General features: G+C 46.0%; 1 protein-coding gene across 2 annotated transcripts in view; it reads left to right on the top strand.

Annotated features, from left to right (window-relative positions):
• DDRGK1 (DDRGK domain containing 1) overlaps window positions 1–9,226 on the top strand; it is a 29,512-nt gene extending 20,286 nt beyond the window's left edge. For both annotated transcript variants that reach the window (XM_031588153.2, XM_031588154.2), the window contains exons 5-9: window positions 486–608; window positions 2,665–2,703; window positions 5,448–5,504; window positions 6,512–6,560; window positions 7,855–9,226. In XM_031588153.2, coding sequence (XP_031444013.2) covers window positions 486–608; window positions 2,665–2,703; window positions 5,448–5,504; window positions 6,512–6,560; window positions 7,855–8,027 — 441 coding nt within the window. In that variant the 3' untranslated portion in view covers window positions 8,028–9,226. The remainder of the gene's footprint in view (window positions 1–485; window positions 609–2,664; window positions 2,704–5,447; window positions 5,505–6,511; window positions 6,561–7,854) is intronic.
• Window positions 9,227–21,064: the final 11,838 nt, after the last annotated feature.

The raw sequence follows: 21,064 nt of genomic DNA, 5'->3' as shown, positions 1-21,064 counted from the left end.
TCACATACGCAGATGGAGACCAGTGTAATTCCAGTTCTCTTTGTCTTCATTCCCATTGGACACAAGTGCATGTCAGAGCAGAATTGGGGCTGGATACAGAAATGTGGGTGTTGCATCTAAGTGCAGTTAGGGGCAGGAACTTCCTGTCGCTTGGTCTTCAGAAGAAGCACATTCATGCAAATTACAAAAGCAGCTTGCTATATAAGAGTGGTTTTCTCCCCTGTGTCAGACCTGTTAAGAACCAGCCTAGGTGTCTTGTGCAGGCTTAGAACACCATGTTAGGATGACTGCGATCTTAAGAGCATCAGAGCAGCTTCTGAAATGAATGATACCATCAAGGGAGAACTCAGACATGTTTTAGAAGCTTTTTATCTGCAGTCTGCCACAGTAGGACCAGACTGCAGATAGAGAAAATCCAACTGTACTTAAAACTAAACCCCCTTTGGGGAGGAGCATACTGACCACATGTCATCTTTTCTCTCTAGGAAGAGGAGAAAAGGAAGGCAAAGGAAGAAGAGGAGAAGAGAGAGTATGAAGAGTACCTGAAGCTGAAGGAGAGTTTTGTAGTTGAAGAGGAAGGGGTTGAAGAATCATTGACAGAGGAAGAGGTATGTACATTAGTCTGTTATTGTAGCTTCCTTGATCACTGTTAAATTCAGATTGTCCTTACTGCGTTCTGTCTCTTGTAAAATGGACTTCAAAATGGGATCCAGACAAATGGTTTTGCTTTGAAGAGATGTGTATGTAGTGTGTATTAACTTGAGTAATTTCTTGGGGAATGCTACAGACTCTCTCACTTAGTTCAGAGTGCTCAGGCAAGTGCACGTCTCTGAGAACGAGTTCTGTATTCCCTATGTTAAGGACTGAAATAAAACTAATTTGAGGAGGCAGATTCTCTTCTACTGTCCCCAACTCTACCCTGCTCTGGTCCCGTGTGGTTGCAAGACAGATGAAAGCAAGTCTAGATTTGGAGTTATGTGGTGTGAAATCAAATGAAAAATCGAGCTGAGAGAAAGCTTGAGAAATCACAGGACACAATCAAGGTGCTTGTGGACTTTCCACTGGAAAACTGTTCAGTGTTGTAAATGACTACAAGTCACTGATAGGGTTTCAAACTCTGTAATATTCTAGTGTGCTCCTCCTGTGGCTGCCTCCAGGCAAGCTGCTGGGGATGGTGGTTGAAATGTGATGCTGACATAATAGCACAGCAAACTTGAAAAGGTTCTCTTGTGGGAGGTAGAACCCTTAATTTGCTGAGGAGAAAGCATGTTAAATTAATTTTAATTGCTGTCAAATGTTGAAATGGCTCTGGAGTTTCAGCTGCCAAATTTGGGCTGTCCAGTAGATTACATGATAGGTACTTTTTTGGGGAGAGCCATGTAGATTTGTTCCACCTTAAGTTCCTTGCTTAAGTGACCCTCTTGAAATAAATTTGCACTCAGCATCACTGAGCGTGGGCTGAGGGGCTTGCAATTAGTCAGTATACACTGACCTTGGGTACAGATTCTCACCATGGAACCCTTTCTATTAACAGAAATTCCTCTACTGTGCCAGGGTTAGCACCAAGAGAAGTTGTATGTGATGATGGGAAACTTCTTAAGATGCAGAGAAGAATGAAACAAGTACTTGCTTTTGAAAACCCATTTTATATTGTCTGTTCTGTTAGAAGATCATATAGCTAAAACATTATATTCTCCACTTCAGACTCCCTTGAAAGGTAGAGAGTATTTATTGACAGACAGCAGTGGAAACACAGATGAAGAGAAATTAATTTTTCTGTATGTGGGAAGAGGGAAGGGTGTTCCTCACTCAAAAAGAGCCTGGGAGGCAATGGATGGTGCATGGATCTCAACACAGATATCTTTGGTAGGGGTGGGGAAGTAAAACTTTAATTGCAGGCAATTTGAAAGTCATGTTCAGAAATGATCACAGGTATGTAGTTATTTGGAGGCATCAGCCTTGCAAAAATGCCAAGCCATCCTTCTGTCTCAGGGTGGGTAATGCACTTGAAGCATTTTGGTATCCTGGTACAATGGTATCCTGCCATGTGGTGTTGAGAGCAGCGTGCTGAAACTCCTGCTTGAAGTTAAGGGTGCAGAGTTAAGCAGTTAATTAAGGCTGATTGATTTTCAGGGTTGCAGAGTAACTCGACCTCCTGTTCACTTCAATGCATGTTTTTTGCATGGCCTTTGAAAACTGAGCTGCTTACATTAAAATGCAGGATTTCAGGTGCATAGCTTTGAGAAGGGCTTGAGCTGCCACATGTGTTGTGCAGCTGTGTGCTGCACTTCACCATCTGCACGAGCTGCCTCCTGAATCACTCTGTACTTTCCCTCCATACAAAATGTCCTCAGTGAACGTACTTAATACACAGACTCACCCAGATGTGATTGTTTCAGGGTACGTATGATTTGAAGAAAAAGAAAAGATTCAACCATCTCCTTTCAGAAAACAAATTGTGCTTGAGCCATATTCTGACTTAGAAAATACCTATTGGAAATTCCTAGTTAAGATTAAATCTAGATGCTTATTTTCCCCACTTCAGAGTCTTCTCTATGCGTGTATATAAATTTCAGGGGTGGACAGGCTAAATGCTTATACTGTGCAAGTTTGTGATGCATTTAATATTTATAAATTTAAAATAACATTTGTTTTCCTTTCCAGACTCGCAGCTTTCTGAAGGAATTTATCGAATACATTCAGGTAAGTTATCATTTTATTCTCCTCTTTCCATGTTGTTAGAGTAAATAACTTTGAGTGATAGAAAGAAGGGAAATCTTTTCTACTTCAATTTACTTAAATACTCAGCAAGTAAAAAAAAGGAATACCTGAGATGAAGTCCGCATTATTTACTTGATTGTGCATGAATATGTTAATCATTGCTGAAGTTATTTGTAGTTACAGCTTTATCTTAGCTACTGGGGGGTGAAATTGTAGCCCATAGCCTAATTCATAAGGATAGACGTGTGAAACTCATCGTCAGGGCTTCTGATCAGAAATGTTGGCTGCAGTGTGGGATTTGGGACATTTGAGCTTTTTGTTTGTTGCCTAAATCGTAGCTGATATTCACAGTCTCTGCATCTGAGCTCAGCACGAATGAGAAATGCTGTACCAGCATGTGGCCTGCCATGCAGGGTGTGTGTGTTTGAAACATGGGCGTTGTAAAGATCATTCAGACTTCGTGTGATTTCTTTCATTTGTGCCATTTACAGCACTGATGTTTTATAGGGATATTTAAAGAAAAAATCACATTTTTAACAGGGGATATTTGCCTTTCATGATGTGCTTGGCTACCTAAATCCTGTGGCGTGTTCATGAAGATTTCTACTTGTGATCTGGAACAACAAATGCTTCTTTAACCACTGTTGTTATATCAAAGTTGAAATGTAATTTCTTACCCTTAGCCTAAAACATACCTATGTGGTGATTTTTTTTGTCCTAATTTAATCCCTTTTGGCCTTTATTGGAAATTGGACTCTGTGAACATACTGTATGTGTGTGAAAGGCTTCATTAGTAAGCACATCTTCCACACATTTAGTGACTTTCTAATCATTTTCTTAGTTCAGAATGTCAAATTCTGGACTCATTTTGCATCTCCACTACCCCACCAAGAGCTTAGAGATGCACACACTTCTGGCTCTTTGGTAGCTCTCCGTAAGGAATCAAGTTGCTAATTGCTGTCTAGTTCTGGAAAACAGGAACAGCATTCCAGGGTTACTGCAAAGCTGCACTGCAAGCATCTTTTGCTGTGCTCTTCTCTGTCTCGTGTGCCACTGGGACTTGATGCATCCAGTTGCCATTGGGCTGCAGTGAGGCTACGTTCACTTTTGTCAAGTGCTTTCAGATCATATGGGCTCTCTGGAGGTAATTTGGAAATGTTTGAGCTGGTAGTGGGCTGTATATTCTTTGTTGCAGCCCAAGCAAAAATATTTCTTGATCACTGAGTCGTCAGCTTAAGGCAATCAATTTGGATCAGAAACACCACCCAAGGCAGATGAAACAGCTGAGACTAGATTGGAAGAGCAATAGGTAACATGTTTGAAGAGCTTAAGAAAAGCCATAGAGTGAAGACAAACCATCAGGTGGCACATCTTATTTTGGAGTCATGCAGAGATTTCAATATTCTGCTTTCCATAGAACCAGAGAGGTTTTCTTGGAAAAAGGGAGGACTTTACTGTCACTGTGTCTGTTAAGACCATCCTCTGTTTTGATTGCTAACTGCACATTCCTATCTATAGCACTGTCTTGAAAGCCAAGTTCTGGACTCAGGAAAATATGCTGCTCTTTATTAATAAACATGACTTATATCAGTGTCCCTTGAGATCTTCCACTAAAATTGGAAGGGTTTCCAAGGGCTGATACAATAGGCTCTGGTTCTGCACGTTGCCCTGGTGGTTGTGGTGGACGGAACAGATTAGTCACACAATCTCAGTTCAGTGTTTAAGCACATATATAGTTGTATATTAGTCACTTTGACTTGACGTCAGAGAAATTAAGCACAGGCTGAAGAACCAAATTCAGAAGTGCTTTGACACCTGGCTTCCTATGTAGAAATAAGAGAAAAGGTTCTGTTTGTCTTAATTCTGGGAGCTCTTGCTCTGTTTAAAGCCTTGTTGGAGACAGCTGCAGAAAAAAATATGTGAAGTGAAATGAATTTGGTAAAGTGTGAATGTATGTATATTGCTCTGTGAGAGTTAAGCCTGTCTTTAAAACATGAAATCTGTGGTGTTTTGCTGAGCTGGGACCTCACAGTGTTGCTATATTTCAGAGTGGGTGGAGACTGGATCCCCATTCCATCCCATTCTCTGGTCTGCTATCCACAGCAGGAGCTGTATTAGAAAGCTTCCACTAAGGGCAAACATCTTGAAGCAAAGGTGTAAAGCCTGGTTTTCTCATGTAATGACTTTGCATCCCCTCTCCTTTTAAAAGAAGATGTGACGAATCTTGGCAGTTCCCAGCTCTGAGAACTGAATTCCATGGACTGGTTTCAATTCCATGCGTTCAGTCCATGGTATTCAGTTCTCTAGCTTGGCTGCATCAAACTTCACAACTGCTAAGTCTGTGTGGCTTTTGATTTTGCTGATGAAAAAGATTCTTCTGTTGCAGCCTCTGTTAATTCTTCAGTGTACTCTCAAGATCAGAAACAAATGCGTTTATCACTTGTAGTATGACATCCAATAATGTAAATATGGCCATACATGTAAGGCTTTTGGGGATGTACTCAAGGATGTTAGCTCATGTTATTTGAGCCTTCACTTAAATGGGTCAGAGCATCTGGTCTTTCCACTGAGCAGATTGGTTTAAGTAATGTAAATTAAAGGGTGTTTTTTTTTTTTTAACACAGAAAAGTGCCTATCAGGATAAGTTGGAAGGGCAGGTTCTATTTTGTATGTTTTGCTAACCCTCTAATTCATCAGCTGCACGTAACTGTTGTTTGTTTCCATAGAAAACAAAGGTAATTCAGCTGGAGGACTTAGCTTCACATATGGGCTTAAGAACTCAGGTAAGTGCTACCTTTTGGGGTACAGTACAAACAATGACTTTAAAAGGGTAAGAGAGAGAAAGTAGTTAGTTAAGGGTACTTTTGTGTTACTATTCTGGCATTACTTTGGTGGAGTTCAGTGGATTCAGCCCTAGAAAGTGGATATTCATCAGAGAGCCATAGAAGATTGCTGGCTCACAGGGATGTTAGTGAAAAGGGCACAGTCTGGCTCTTGAGTGGCTGCTTGTTGGCTAATGGATTGTACAGATTTTTGCAAATCTTTTAATAGAACAATTCATGATAATTGGGAATCAAGAGCTGTACATCCAGGCTGTGCTGCCCCCTGCCTCTCTGCTTTGCTAGAACTTAATTTGCATGCAGTGAGCCCAGTTAAAGTTGAAATCCAAGCCCTAGCTTGTTTCTGCAGTCCTGTAAATGCTGGTGGGAGAGAGAGGCAGAACTGCAGAAACCAAAGTTATTGGCACACAGATACCAGTTGTAGGTGCAGCAGAACAACGTGCTTGGAGTAACCATAGAGTTAACTCAGCAATAAATTCAACAAGCTGCTCTTTGGCTCGGTAAGAAGCTCTTTGCTCAGAAATGGAGCAGGAAAAACTAAAAAGCTCTGCAATGTGTTGAGTGTAGCCAGATTCTTGGAGAAGTGCATCACAGTATTTCATGGAACTGGTGTGTTGCATTGGCACAGTACAGCCTTTTCTTGGGAAAATGTGTTTAGCTCCCCCTCCATGATTCAGTCAGATAATTTAATAATGAAAACTCCTCGCTGGCAAGGAAGTTATTTGAACACCCCAAGCTGCAGAAGCTCACTTTGACTTTCTAAGACCAAACCATTTCTAAAAAGGGCTTACTACATCCATCTGTGTGGAACCACCAATGTATATCCTTCACTGAAGTGTTTAACACTGAGGATTTAAATGTAAGCATCATCCTGTTGTTTGTCTGAGCATGCAGAATGTTCTGTACCTTCCTCTTGATGGGTTTGTTATTCTTTTTTCCTTTTTGAACAGGATGCAATTAACAGAATCCAGGACCTGATGGCAGATGGCACTCTAACAGGTGACAGCCATAACACCTATTCTTCAGCTGGTGCAGAAAATGTCTCTCTCCTCTGTGGTAGAGAGACATCCAGTCTAATTTTCATTTTAAACTGGAGAGGACCCTTGTAGGATTTGAATAAAAGCTGTATTATTTCTGTTTTGGCAGATGTGAAACTGCTGTTGAAAGCAATATAATTGCTTCAGTGATATATTTTACAGAAGTTGGGGGGTAAATGCTCCCAATGGTTCAGTGGCCAGCACGAGGCTTCAGCATGTTGTTAACCCTGCTGGAGGCCTTTGGGTTGACTAGCAAGTTACATCCTCTGAAATCTGAATTTGAAGGAGTTGTTTGGGTATCTTGGGGCTTGTTTGCACACCTGTTTTAAAATTGCAGTGGCTAAAGCTAATATGGGGTGTCATAGAGTCATAGAATATCCTGAGATAAAAGGGACCCAGAAGGATTGAGGTATGGCACACTCTGGGAGGAGCAAACATCCCAGAGCACTCCAAAACTAGGAGCTGGAGTAAGTGAAGTGCTTGTTTCTAGCTATGTACCCATGCACTCGAGGTTGGAATGTAAGCAGAGACTGAGCAATTAGGTAGCTCCCTGTCTGAACAAGGCTGTTTTATTGCTGGTCAGTCTTTTTCTTTCCAAGGATGAAGCAGGGGAAGGTGCCAGTGCAAACATTTGCTGACCTGATAGTTGTTTGCCAACCGTGACAGCTGTGTCTGAATGGGTACATGTGGATACCCACTTGAATGACCTAAAAGTGATCTGAATCAAAAATGTGTACTGTCCTAGCTAAAAGATGTGCTAGTAAGGCTCCCTGCTTTACATTTGATCCTATAAGACACTGAGAACAAAGAGGTCAGTTCTCACTCCTGTTGGAGCTACTAAAATGTGCAAGTTGAGCTTCATTATCTGCCAGAGGGGCTCCAGATTTCATTGCCTGGGTCCTTCTGCTCTTCCTTTCTCAGCTGGCTGTCTGACCCTGGAATATCAACACTAATGCAACGTACCTGAATGCACTGCTGTGATACTCCCAACTAGCTACACACAGTGGGGGGAAAAAATGCATTACTTGTTGAACAAAATTAGTCTTACCCAGGCACTCAGGTATTGTCAAAACCTTATTCAGAAGCTCAACAGTAGAGATGTTACCTGACTGCTAGCACATTATTCTGCCTGCCCTAGATACGAGATGCAGCCTCAGCAGTTCAAACGTCCCTTCCAAAAAGAAGTAACTAATGTCTGTTGGGAAGTGAGAGGAGCCAAAGTGCTGACTTGAAGGTCCTTTCTTTTTCCCCTGTAGGTGTAATTGATGACAGAGGAAAGTTCATCTATATCACACCAGAGGAGATGGCTGCCGTGGCTCAGTTTATCAAACAGAGAGGACGAGTATCCATTACAGAGCTGGTCCAAGCAAGCAATTCCCTGATCAACCTCCAGCCTGACAGCCAAGCTGTTGCTCCATCTGTGGCATGAAATTGTGGCGTGAGAAAATGCAGGAGTTTAACTTCTTAATGAATAAACCACATAACGAAAAGCAAACAAGAACCCTTCCTGTCTCTGTGCAGTGTTTGGAGATAGGACACTTTGTTTAAGCATTAACTGCAAGAATTGATCAGAAGTTTTGCTTTTGGCTCTTTTAGGGCTGATAAAAAATTTGTACAAGATAAGCTAGTCAAGAACACAGAGCTTAAGCACTCTGATGTATGTGTACACCAGGAATATCAGTAATTGGCACCCAGTTACTTTATCTAGGCAGGCACTCTCACGTGACTGTACCTGTACTTCTTGTTTCCAAATTCTAATCTGTATCAAATAAATTTGGTTCAGACCCCGTTCTGAATTTGCCAGGCTTGCTCTGCACTTGCAGAGTATCATGATGTGGCAGTGATAAATACAGCCTGGAACAGTAGGTCTTAGGGAATGAGGCTTTTGGGTTTTGTCTTCTGTCAAGGGACAACACACCCCTCCAGGGAAAGGCTAGCTTGCTTCATGTATTGTGCAGGACAATTCTACTGATAGCAACCAGGTTCTGATGATTCATCCTGTGAAGTACGATCTGGCTCAGTGTGTCTGGGGACCCCAAACACCTCCACTTCATGGCCTTTGTTTTTTTTGATGTATTAAAAAAGTCTGGCAGTATGAATCATGCAATTAAAGTTGCAAGTAAATGATTACTAATATCTTAATTCTAGGGGGTCAGTGTGTTTCCTGCATAAGAATATTTATTTTTAATAACCTAATTGATGCTTGCTAATTCTCTTTTCTGAATTCAACTGAATCTCTGTATCCACACAATAATTGGGGAGGACAAGGAGTTGGTTTTGTCTGTGCTAAAGTTAGAGATAAATTAAGTAGGCTGAAAGCTGTGTTATGAGTGAGATGAGATAGCAAAAAAACAATGGAAGAACGCATATTTCCTGTCTAATCTCTGCACTGCTGCTCAATGTGATGCTATGCAGGAGTGCTGGGTTACAGCACGGCACCATGCATTGGTATGAAAGATCAGCAAGTCATTATTACTGGGTTGCACCACTTAGCTCAACGAGGTTACTTGATGGGAGGCTTCTGAAGTCTCTTAATTACTCAAAATTTGGTTTTGCCATGATGTTTTTTGTTCTGTCCTAAACTATTTTTGCAGTAAAATAAATTCTGTTGAAAGAATTGGAGAAATGTGCATTTGTTTCAGTGTGTTTGTGTGTGTGTGTGTGTTAAAGGAGCCAGCCACCATAGACTTCAGTGTGCTGGTGGAGGGCTGGAGGATTCCATTAAATCCCCTGGAATCACTCCAAAGTGCACTCAGTTTCTTTGAGTGCAACAGAAGAAAGTTTGTAGCTTTTTCTTCATTAAATCTAATATGCTGTCTGGGATTGTGGGAGATGAGTTTGGACTTGTGTGTCCCTTAAGTACTGTGCTTATGTCTCTTGAGATTCTGTACTTGAATGTAGCTGTGATTCCCTGGTAGTGACTACTCTTCCATTGTTGTATCTGCATGCTGGACCCTAACCCTTTCCATCTCGTTTCTAAGGTTGTGGAGTTGTACAGAAACTGGAGCACAGGTCTTGGGATGGTCTGTGAAAGAGCTGGTGCCATTTAGCTTGACCATATTATCTCAGATGAATCATCGGGGTAAGATGTCACTCTGTGCCAGCTGCCAATCTGTCTTGCAGTTCTTATCCACTATTTCTATTTTGTAGTTTTTTGGACCTAAGCACATCATATCAGCATTCAGTCTCACTCTCTTTGTTGTTTTTTTGTGTGTGTGTGTGCAATTTGATCTTTACTGCGTGTGAATTGAGAGGCCAACCACTTGGATGAGCCAGGGCAAAGAAATCCAGTTGATGTCAGCATGTCTGTGCTGTGCTGGCAGCAAGGCACCCTCTGTGCTTTCCTCTCCTTCCTTGGCATTCAGAACAAGCCCCGACCTCTGCTGTCCTGCAGGAGAACCTGAGGCTGACTCATCCAGACCATTTCTGACTCACCTGGAGCACTGATCTTGAATCCTGTTCGTGTACATGGAAAATTTTATGGGGTCAAGCACAGAACCCAGCCACCGCACTCATCTGTGTCGACCTGGTCCTCCTGTCGTGTCTGGTACAGTAAGCAGTAAAATACCATTAACAGGAAAATTCAGGTGTTCAAATAATTCATTCTCCAATTTCCTGTTACTGTTAGGAGGTGTTGGAACATTATTTCTTTCTGCAGAAAATATTCCTCTTTTCTGTTAAACTTCAGCCATGCATTATGCAGCATTTGTCACCATGCTCCTTTCTGAATTAGTACAAGAGCTCCAAGGTACTTTGGTTGTACATGGAAGGAATAATAATAATTACTAGCTCATTTGAGCTTGTCCTAATTTTGCCATTCCACCTGAAGGCAAAGGCCAAAAAAATTCAATTCAGAACCTGTTTTCATTTCACATTATGAGAGATCTAATCAAGGAGAACTCTTCTTTTTCATGCATCTCAATGTAAGAACAGAGCAGCTGCCCACAATACAGGTTATGTGAAGCATCATAAAAATTTAAAAGCAACAAATGTCACAACTTTCTGTTTAGTTTGTTTATGATGTGAGTTTTAGAGCCCGTCAGCCTCGTAGCTTCCAACTGTTCTCTGTAACTATGGATATCAGGGAGATTCTGGGGGATTTTGGCTGATGTTTTTAATTGATACTTTGTGTTGTTCCTTTTAGGAAAATGCTAACTATCACAAGCTGGCAGTGAGTCACAATGCTGCAATATTCCCCTCTGCACAGAAGCAGCCACGTTCTGGGCTCTCAGATCTATTATTTTTTTAACCCCAGAAGCAAACTACTAAGCATTACTGCCAATCTTAGGCTTGAATGCAGGGATTCCCACCAGCAGACCAGAATAGCTGCTATCCAGGCAAGTTTTGTGCTTGAGGTACTTCAGAGTTTATTCTTATCATCTTTTCTGAATTCTCTTAAAATAAGGGACAGTTATCCTGCCCCAATGCTTTATAACCCCTATGAATGCATCTGTATCCATAGAAGAGTCTGTGCCCCAGCACTTCTCAGCCTTCCCAGTCCATATTTATCTGTGTCATCACAGATAAGCCTTCAAAAGACTTCTCACTACAAAGCAGAGACAGAGGAACAAACACAGATCCATGGGTTGTGCTCAGGACTGCTCCTATGGATCTGATCCAGCAACTTGAGCAGCCTCAAGTTGCACCAGGAGAGGTTTAGATTGGATATCAGAAGAACTTGTTCATGGAGGGGGTGGACAAGCATTGGAACGTGCTGCCCAGAGCAGTGGTGGAATCACCATTCCTGTCCTTGCAGGTATCTAAGAGATGTGTGGACATGGCACTAATGGACATGATTTAGTGGTGGGACTCAGCAGGTCAAGTTGATGATTGGGTTTGATGATCCTGAAGCTTGGATCTGATGGAGATTCAGGGCTCAGACCTTATTTTTGCTGCATGGTTCTGCAATGTGGGCCTCAGACTTCCCCTTGGTCACCCATGTCAGTGGCCTGACACTGCACAGTGACAAATCAGACCAGAGCTGCAGGAGGGACTGATGTCTCTTCCCAGTCACCTGCATCCAGGGCCACCACAGATGACAGATTTCTGCTTTGTCCACCAGGAAAACTTCTGCCAGCATCAAATGAAGGTCAGAGAATGGAGCAGAGAGATGGCCTCATTTCAGCCTGGCAAGGGGATCTGCAGCCAGGAGCGTGGGTGCATTTTGCAGGACATGGGTGCTCTGCTTCTGCTGGTACCTTTGGGCTATCTCCTGCACCAGAAGAACTAGGGAAGGGTTTGCATTATTATTATTATTTTCTCTAACTCTTCCTGCTAACAAGATATTCCTCTGGACAATCTGAAAGCTCACGCTCCATCTCTGGAGGTTTTCAAGGCTAGGCTGGGTGGGGTGTGGATGGTCTGATCTGGTCAGGGGCAAGCAGCCACAGCAGGGGCTTAGGATCAGATGGGATTTAAGGTCCTTGCCAACCAAAGGCATTCTATGATCCCACTTTGTCTCAGCTCTTTGAGGAAGGCACAGTGGGAGTAGGGCACTGGTGGAGATGGAAGGAAGGCTGTGAGCATAGAGAGCCTGCAGTAAGGCAACCACTGGAGAAAATCCAAGCTTTTCTCATCTCCTTCCAGTGACCTGGTGCAGTCAGTGTGTCACGTTCCTCCATTCAGGCATTTAACATTGCCACCATGACTTTGGCCGTTGGCACGAGCCACATGAACCCATAAGGTTGGCCACAGAACACCAACGTTATGAGTTCATATGGTTGGGCTAAAGGCAGGCACACCCAAAGCAGGATGCCAACGCTCAGGTGGCTTTTGGAGGGTTCCACAGCCCCTCTCTGTGAGTTTCTATCCCTTTACAAGGAGTAAAGGATGAGTGGTAGAAATGCTTATGGGTTCCATCCAGGAGATGGCAGCAGCATCCCTCACACATTCCTATGGCAACGGGAGCGGTGCATCCCTGGGCTGGGGGGGGTTGATCGTAAGGGTTGGGAAAGGCATCACCTCCCAGCAAGTAGCCCTTCTCCCTGCTTGTCTTTGCTCTGCTCCTCGCCTGGCAGCACGGTGACGTGATGGAGGTGACAAGCAGGGTGTTTCTGCTGAATCAGTCTCTTTTCTTTTTGCAGGAGGGAAAAGCTGCTGCAAAACTTGCAAGCCGTAGCTTGGATCCCTTCGTGCTGCTCGCAGACAGCTGATGTGCAGAGCTCGGTAAGCTGGCTGCTTTCTCTGCTCCCTGCTTCCCCGAGAGCTGCCACCCAAACTAAGCTGCTTAGTGCATATGGCATAATCCATCCTCCAGCTTGTGGCAGGAGCAGCGGTGGGAGCTAATTAGCGTTCACTAATAGGCATGTTAACAACATCTTGCTGCTACAGCATCGTGGCCGTTGCCGGAGATTTGCACGCTGAATTTTTGGCAGTTAGCACCATGAAATGCTGGCTGTCACTAGGGACCTGTCCTTCAGTGGCTGAGGGCACACGCATCGGGGTGAAGCTCTGGGACCTCAGCCTGCACCAAGAGGCTGCAATGAAATCATCTTGAGAGTAACCAAGTCACCGTGGGCATGGCCCAAAGAGTTCCTCCAGGAAGGCAAAGGAGCATTGGGAAGATGTTCTTAAAGTTGGTTGCTCTCTTAATGCTTTACGTTTGGCCATTCAACCTGATGCTCTCTAAAGCCCTTTTCTAATGTTATTTAGCAAATTGCTCTCTGAGCTGTTTGCCAGCTCTAAGCCTGGAGCCGATGAGTGACACAGGTCCCGCCCCAGCTCTTCTCTCTGGATCATTCCCTTTGGGATTGCAGCTCCAGCAAGAGGTGCTGACAGTGCTGTGATACCCCACGACCTGATGCAGCACAACCCTATGTTTCCCTTCTGCTGAGCTGCTCTGGCTGCTGAATTGCTGTGCTTTCACGTCCCAACTATGGCCTAGCACAGCAAATACAGCTCTGTAGGGAAAAAAAAACAGCACATCATGAGCTATGGGGATCTATGGATATCTTTCAGGTGACTCCAACTCTTTATAGGTTTGAGTTCCTTCAGTACAAGCATTTTATTCCTTGGAGAGGAAGCATTGGGGAGGTCCCACCTTATTTCCTTTTATAATTACAAAAGCTTTTGTCAGCAGTGATTTGCCCTATCCCTAAGGAGTGGGAGAGGGTGCCTGTCAAACACAGCCCTGGGGAAAGCTGCTCCTCAGCCCCACGTGGGATCCAGTGCAAAGCTGTGCCAACCTCTGCTCTGGCTGTGGGGAGACGGTGGTGATGGGTTGAGGGTCGGACTTGATGATCTTAGCACTCTTTTCCAACCTTAATGATTTGATAGGAGCTGGAGCCAGCATTTCATGCTCACAGCTCTCACCTCAGAGACCTCACAACACGGTGGGCACGTGGCCCAAATGACCCCATAACTCCAGGCCCATTCCTGTGAGATGCTGCATGGCTTCACGTTTTTTCCTCTTCTCATTTTCCCCACTGTTATTATTTGCCTGACTGGCAGAAAGGACTCATGCTGAGTTTATGCAGTCATCCCAGAGAACTGTCTCTCTCCTGCATACCAAGGCATTTTGGATAAATAGAAAGCTAGAATAAAAAGTAAACTGCTTATGCAGGCAGCAGAAAACAATATTTGCAGAACACAATGACATCACTGTGGAACATTAAGGTTGGAATAGGCCTCTGAGATCCACGTTTCCAACCCCAACCCATCCCACTGTGTCTACGTCCCTCAGTGCCACATCCCCATAGTCCTGGAACAGCCCTAGGGATGGTGATCCCACCACTCCCTGGGCAGCTGTGCCAGTGCCTGATCACTTTTGGAGAACAAATGTTGCCTAATATCCAACCTCAACCTCTTCTGGCTCAACTTAACCTCTTCTCCTATCACTGTTACGTGGGTGAAGAGGTGAGGAGAAGTAATAGTCCATGCTGCTGTCTGAAGCAACGTAAGAGAGAGCCTGAGTGTCTAAACTGTGACAGGCTGCATGAAAGACCCCAGGTCATAGAACTATAGAGTCATAGGTCATATGATCATATTATAGGTCAGCCCAGCATTTCCAAGAACACGATGCTGTTCCTGAACCCCAGGCACTGCTCCACTGATCCAGGGCTACTGGGATCCAGATCCCTCTCTCATGTTATGCTGTGTTGAAGGACAACATTTTGGCTTGGATTCAGGAAGCCTGTTAAGGATTGCAGCCTGGAGAGGTTGGAGGCTGGTATGGGCGAGATGGAGCTGGGCTGGGAACAGCACTGTGGTGAGGTTGCAGGAGGCTGCAGGACCTTCCCAGCAGGACAACCACCGTGTCTGTCCAGTCTTCCATCCAGCCCCGCCGTGTCCCGAGGGCTGCAGGAGACATGAGCTCACTGCTGAGACGTGCCAAACCAAGCCTGCTGGGTGAGGCTGCTCCCAGCTCCACGCTGACATCTGCCAGAGATTTCCAGCACTGCTGTCTCGCTGCTTCTCTGCAGAGCGCAGCCCCTGAGCATCCCAACATCCCAGTCCTCCTCTGGACCGGAGGCATCCACATCCCCATCCCCATCGTGTCCCCATCCCCACCCACATCAGCATCCTAACACCTGAATTGGTTGCCATAGAAACCACAGGTCTGTCTGTCTGCCCGTGCCAGTGGATGATGCTCTGCTACCCCTGGCACAGCTATTTGTGGTCCACGAGGGAAACAAGGGCAGATTGGAGGCATGAAACATCCCCACAAGGAGGATGGTGCGTGCTGGGAGGGGATGGGAAAGTGTAGCTCTGATAGAAGTTATAGCATTTGGGACATCAACGTGAGCAGAGGATGAAAGCTGGGAATCATTACATGGCACGACAGAAGGCAAAATGTTCACCTGGAGAACACAATTAGCTCAGCAGGTCTTTTAGTACCATTAAGGGATTATTGTCCTGTTATTACGTGCCCCATCATTAAGGGATTATTGTCTCAGTGGTCCCTTGACCTCCTGGACTTGGCTGGATGGTGCCACATCAGACCTCAAAGAAGGTGTTGTTAGGGTGGGTGGGGTGGTGAGAGTTGTCCTCTCCTCCAGGGACCACCAGCAGCACTGGGAGGCATTTTTAGGAGGCAAACCTTCCTGTCCAGCTGGAGAAGTGGAAATCTTTTCTCATCACCCCTCCTAAATGAGGCTTTTTTGGCTGTGCTTTAATGAAAAGCTGAAACTTCATGCAGCAAGAAAACGCCTCCTCCTAACTATCTATTCTTCTTCCCATCTGAGTTGTTTCTGCACATTTTTCAGCGTGCCTTATTTCAAAGCAGGGGAAACTGAGGCACACAGCAGCTCTGAGAAACTCCCATGAGACCTCTCCTGTGCTGAGATTCCCACAAAGAGAAATCAAGTTAAATCATTAGGGATGTGATCGACTGATTTGGTGTTCAAGGCCAAAGTTGAATGGGGGGCTCTAGGAGGCCTCATCCAGTGCTTGATCTAGCAGTCTGCAACCCTGCCTACAGCATGGAGATTGGAAGTGGACAACCTTTGGGGTCCCTTCCAACACAAGCCATTCTATGATTTCCTGCCCGCATGGTCCTATGGGCACCCTGGTGACCATATATAGCCAACTCTCTGCTCTCAACCTCCTATAAAAGATGCTGGCTGCTGGTTTCCTTGCTGCCAGCCCTCCTGCAGCTACACGTTCTGCATTTCCCTTTTAGGAAGCAAGATTCCTGGACATAGGGCAGTAAAAAGAAAACATCTCTCAGCTCTTATTTATCACCTCTCTTTATAACTGACCACTCTCCAAATAGAGGGACAGCTTGCAGCCCGGGAGTGCTGCACAACAAAGCCAGAGGTGCCTTTGGCCCCTGCTATCCTGGATGGATTTCCATGCAGATCTCCCCACCTCACTGCTATTTATGGGGTCAGCTCCAGGCAAGCAACCCAGCTGAAGTCCTGGTGCTTACTGCTCACTGGCCAAGCCAAACAGCGGAGTGATGCAATATTGCACAAACTTTCCAGCCAGGGAAATTAATCTTTGCAATAGGAAAAAAAAAAAAGAAAAGAAAAGAAAAAGACAGCTCAGGGTGTCTGTCTTGGAGGTTATGTCTGCTAAATGGGCTCAGCACATGTTGTTCTGGCTGCTTCCGCTGAACTCTGCTGCTGGTGAGATCAGTGTTGCTGTGGGTTTGCTCAAGTCCTGGTGCTTCTCCCTGAGCTGCAGGAGCTCAGGCATTGCTCTGGGACATTGCTCTCAGCCATGGGGTTTGGGTGGTGCTGTGTGGAGCCAGGGATTGGACTCTGATCCTTGTGGGTCCCTTCCAATTTGGGATATTCTGTGGTTGTGTGTTTCTATTGTTCTATGATTCTAAGGTAGAGGTGGGATCTTCAGGTGGAAGAGTCTTTTTTGGACAATCGTGTGCTACAGTTTTGGGATCCATGTGAACTCCTTTTGTACTGCAGCAGTGATTCCTCAGTTTAATCTCAGTGTACGTGATGAGGATCTGCTCCCTTTTCAGCCTGGACCTGCCCTACTCTCACCCCTCTTGGTGGAGCATTGGGTTCCTAGCTCTGGCTGTCTCAGTGGATGGACGGGATACTGAAGAGATGTCCCTGCAGGTTGGATGGGACCCTGGGCAACCTGATCTGGTGGCTGACAGCCCTTCTTGCAGCAGGAGGTTGGAGCTCAATGATTTTCAAGGTCCTTTCCAACCCAAGCCGTTCTATGACTCCCAACCAAACCATTCTATAATTCCAACCACTCCTAATTTTGTAGCTCCATTCAAGCCCCACTCTGTCATCACTCTAACACGAGCTGTCACCTATCTTTAAACCTTCTTTCACCCTTCTCTGCATCTTCCCCTAAATCCTTAATGGGCCAAAAGAGCACTCGTGCGTTATCAGCACTTTGGAAAACCCCGGGCAGCGCACGTGGCTGCCGGCTGACGCTTCAGTGCCTCTCTGATCCCTTACGTAACCAGTGACACTGTTTGTTTTTCCTTGCTGACTTTTTTTTTGTGTGTGTGTGTGACTCCCCTAAGAGCGTTCACTGCTCTTAAAGCCGCTTATAATCCCTCTAAAGCCCCAGCTCAGCCAGGCACCGCTCTGGGTCCTGAGCGACTTGCTGAGCTGCCTCCTTCACTCCCTTGCATGAAGGTTTCTTTCCCTCTTGCTGGTTCCAGGTCCAGCATTTTTATGGCTTCTCCCCTATACAGCAGTTCTGATTTGGGATCTGCTGCTCATAAGGTGGCCCAAAGCCTCTTCAGTGGGTTGGCCAATGTCTTGCTCATCTTCTGGTGGGGCGCCTGACTTATTACGTGATCTGACAGCGATAGGACAAAGGGAAATGGCTTTAAGCTAAAAGAGGGGAGATTTAGATTAGATGTTATGAAGAAATTCTTTACTCAGAGGGCGGTGAGGCCGTGGCACTGCTGATCAGATAGCTGTGGGTACTCCATCCCTGGAGGTGCCCAAGTTCTGGTTAGATGGGGCCCTGGGCAACCTGTGCTGACGAGAGGCAACCAGCCCACTCATCTTCATAGTGTTATTTTGATAAGGAATAACCTGTGCTGTTCTTGTTTTGTACAGCATTGTTCTCTAAAACCTCTGTTGCATTCTGTATGTACACACACACTCAACAGATGCACACATCTGCCATCAGATTTCCTGCTGAAATACCCCCAGCTAAAATCCCAGCTATTTCTCAGTCTGATTTCACTCTTGCTAAGCCAGATTAGGAGTTTATGGGTCTTGTTGAAACTTCTTCACTTCACGGGGTGAATTTTTATCCCTGGCAGAAGACTGCCCTGCTCTCTGTGTTGATTCTGGCGTCTGCACTGGAAAGCAAATAAAGTAAGTCAGGTTGGATATTAGGAAAAACGTCTTCCCTGAATGAGTGATATTGGAACAGACAACCCCAGGGCAGTGGTGGAGTCACTGTCCATGGAGGTTTTCTAGAAAAGGGCAGATGGAACTTAGGGATATGGTGGGTATGGTGGTGGTTGCTTGATGGTTGGGCTTAATGATCTTAGTGGCCTTTTCCAGCCTTAATGATCCTATGAACTTCCATCAGCCCTGAGGCAAAAGTCGTGCCTGGGCTTTGCATTTTCTCCAGAAGAGCCCAACCTCTTTGTTTCAGGGGCAGCACATCTGGGATCCAGCAACAGCCATTGATTGTTCTCTAGTGAGTGAGGACCAACACAGTTTATGGCAGCTGAGGTGTTCTTTCAGTGCCCTGCTGCTCCTGAACATCTCCAACAGCACTGATTGGAGGAGCCATCCAAATTTGCTTTGTTTTCTCATTGATTGGTGGTAAGGACAGGCTGGTAAGCCTCTGTGCAGCCTTCAGGTGGTCCAGGTTGATGCCCACACTGTGCCACAAGCAACCCAAGTTTATCCCTATATAATTCAACAAAGCACGAGGTGAAACAAGGGAAGCTTTTTTCCCCAGACCACTCTGACAGTGGTGGCTCCACAGGCTCATCTTGGAGGGCAGCTTTCCCCTTTGTGATGCTAAACAACTAGGAAGGGATAATCAAATTATATCCACACAATTACCTGAATGAGGCCATCAAGTATCCCGTAGAGAGTTGTCCCTTGCTGCTTTGTGAAGGCCATCACATTCATTCAGGCTGGCAAAACTCCTCTCTGGGTTTCAGACAAAGCCATATGAGGACTGGTGATGCTTGGGCACAGGATGCCCAGAGAAGTGATGGATGCCCCATCCCTGGAGACATTCAGGTCAGACTGGAAGGGGCTCTGAGCACTGATGGAGCTGTGGGTGTCCCTGTTCATTGCAGGGAATGGGAACAGATGGCCTTTAAGGGTCCCTTCCAACTGAATGATTCTATGACTTTTGGGAGATGGGATGGGGTGCTCCTTCCCCACAATGCTATCCTGAGGAGCGCATCTCCCCAGTGCCACTGCAGCTGAACACAAATAGAGCAACAAGAAGGAAACAGATGCTTCCCCGCTGGATGAATCAGCAGCACATCTGGGCTCTGATGAGGCTGCACTGTAAGATTTTCCCCTCTATCCCATGCCGGTGGAAAGGCAGCGGGCCAACCTCGCTGCTTGGCTGGAAGCAGGAGGGAGAGGAAGCTGGGTTGACTCTCCTTGCAGGGGAAATATTAAATTTTGCCATTGAAAACTAGGTCATGTCCCTTGCCCTGTGTCTTCTTGATTCGGGGGTGAGAAATCAGGTCTGTTTTCTGCAGCTGGCGTTTTCAGACCCTGCACTGAACTTGGGTATGAAGTGGAAACATAGAGGCTTTGCTTTTTTCACAGACCTTGGTGTCTCACAGAGCTGGGATGTATGCAGCCAAATCAAGCTCATGGAAAATGAGTAGAGTGAGGTAGCTAACAGTCTTTCCCAAGCACAGGGTTAACAGAAGGAACCAGGAGGCTGACACTGAGGAATAAGAGGCTATGGCTAGAGAAGAAAAGGTCTGGGGATGAAAAAGGGGAGGCTGAGAATGGGGAAATGGAGGATGGGGATGGAAAAGGAGAGGCTGAGAATGAAGAAGAGGAGGCTGAGGATGGAGAAATTGAGGTTGGCAATGGAGAGGGGAAGGATGGGGATGGAGAAGGCAAGGATGGGGATGGAGAAGGGGAGACTGAGGATGGAGGAAGGGAGAACAGGGATGGAGAAGAGGAGGATGGAATGGGGAATGGATGGCGGGTGTGGATAAAAAGAGGCTGGGGATGGAGGCTGGGTCACCTTTAGCCCTCAGCTGTTGGCTACATCTCCCATAGCCCATCACCCAAATCTGCAAGCCACGTCAGCCCAAGCCTCAGGAGTCCTTCTGCCCTCCAGCACCTCAAAGGATGATCTTCACCAGCAGATGCGCAGGAGCATTTTCCCAGCCCTACTCCTTCCCCCTCTGCCATGCCCCACATCTTGGGGACCCCACTGGGGGCAGTGAGGTGCCGACCACCACCCTGCCAAGGGGTCAGCTCCCCAAGCAATGTTGGCTGCAGGAGGGGGAGCGCTGGCAGGGGCTGCCCTCTCCCTGCATGGCGCGGTCGAGTGTCACTCCACATCAGCATCACCCTGCACAGCGAAGGGATCGGCCACAAGCAGACACGACCGGAGGCAGGAGAGGCGGCGCGGAGAGCATCCCTTCCCCCACAACCCTGAAATTCAGACCTTTCTCAACAAGCCAGGGGAAGGGCAAGCAGGGGGGGGTGAAGGAAAACATTCGCCAGCCGAAACAAAGCCTGGGGGAGTTCCTGACTTAGTAATTCCCATCCTGGGGTATGTCATTTCCTCTTGTTTCCCCTCGAAAAGAATTGGGAGATCAGCTGTAAAATCGTGGGATCTTGCCCGAAAGGGGAAAGAAGCGTGTCCATCTTGTGCTACTGCAGCACAGCCTGGCTCTTCTGCCAAAAAACGGGCAGCTGGGGCAGCACAGGGAGATGTGTCTGGAAATGAAGATCTGGTTCCTCCAGGCTGTGCAACCCGATGGTGGGTACCGCATCCTTCCTTCTGCCAAATGGCATCAGCCCATGGCAGCAGCCCAAATGGGGCCCTCTGACCTCCCCAGCAGAATGCAGCCCCATGGCA

The sequence above is a fragment of the Phasianus colchicus genome, chromosome 4, assembly GCF_987193195.1.
Source record: "Phasianus colchicus chromosome 4, bPhaCol1.hap1.1, whole genome shotgun sequence".
Classification (NCBI taxonomy): domain Eukaryota; kingdom Metazoa; phylum Chordata; class Aves; order Galliformes; family Phasianidae; genus Phasianus; species Phasianus colchicus.
The sequence above is the reverse complement of the archived record's forward strand: the minus strand, read 5'-3'. Positions and strand labels throughout refer to the sequence as shown.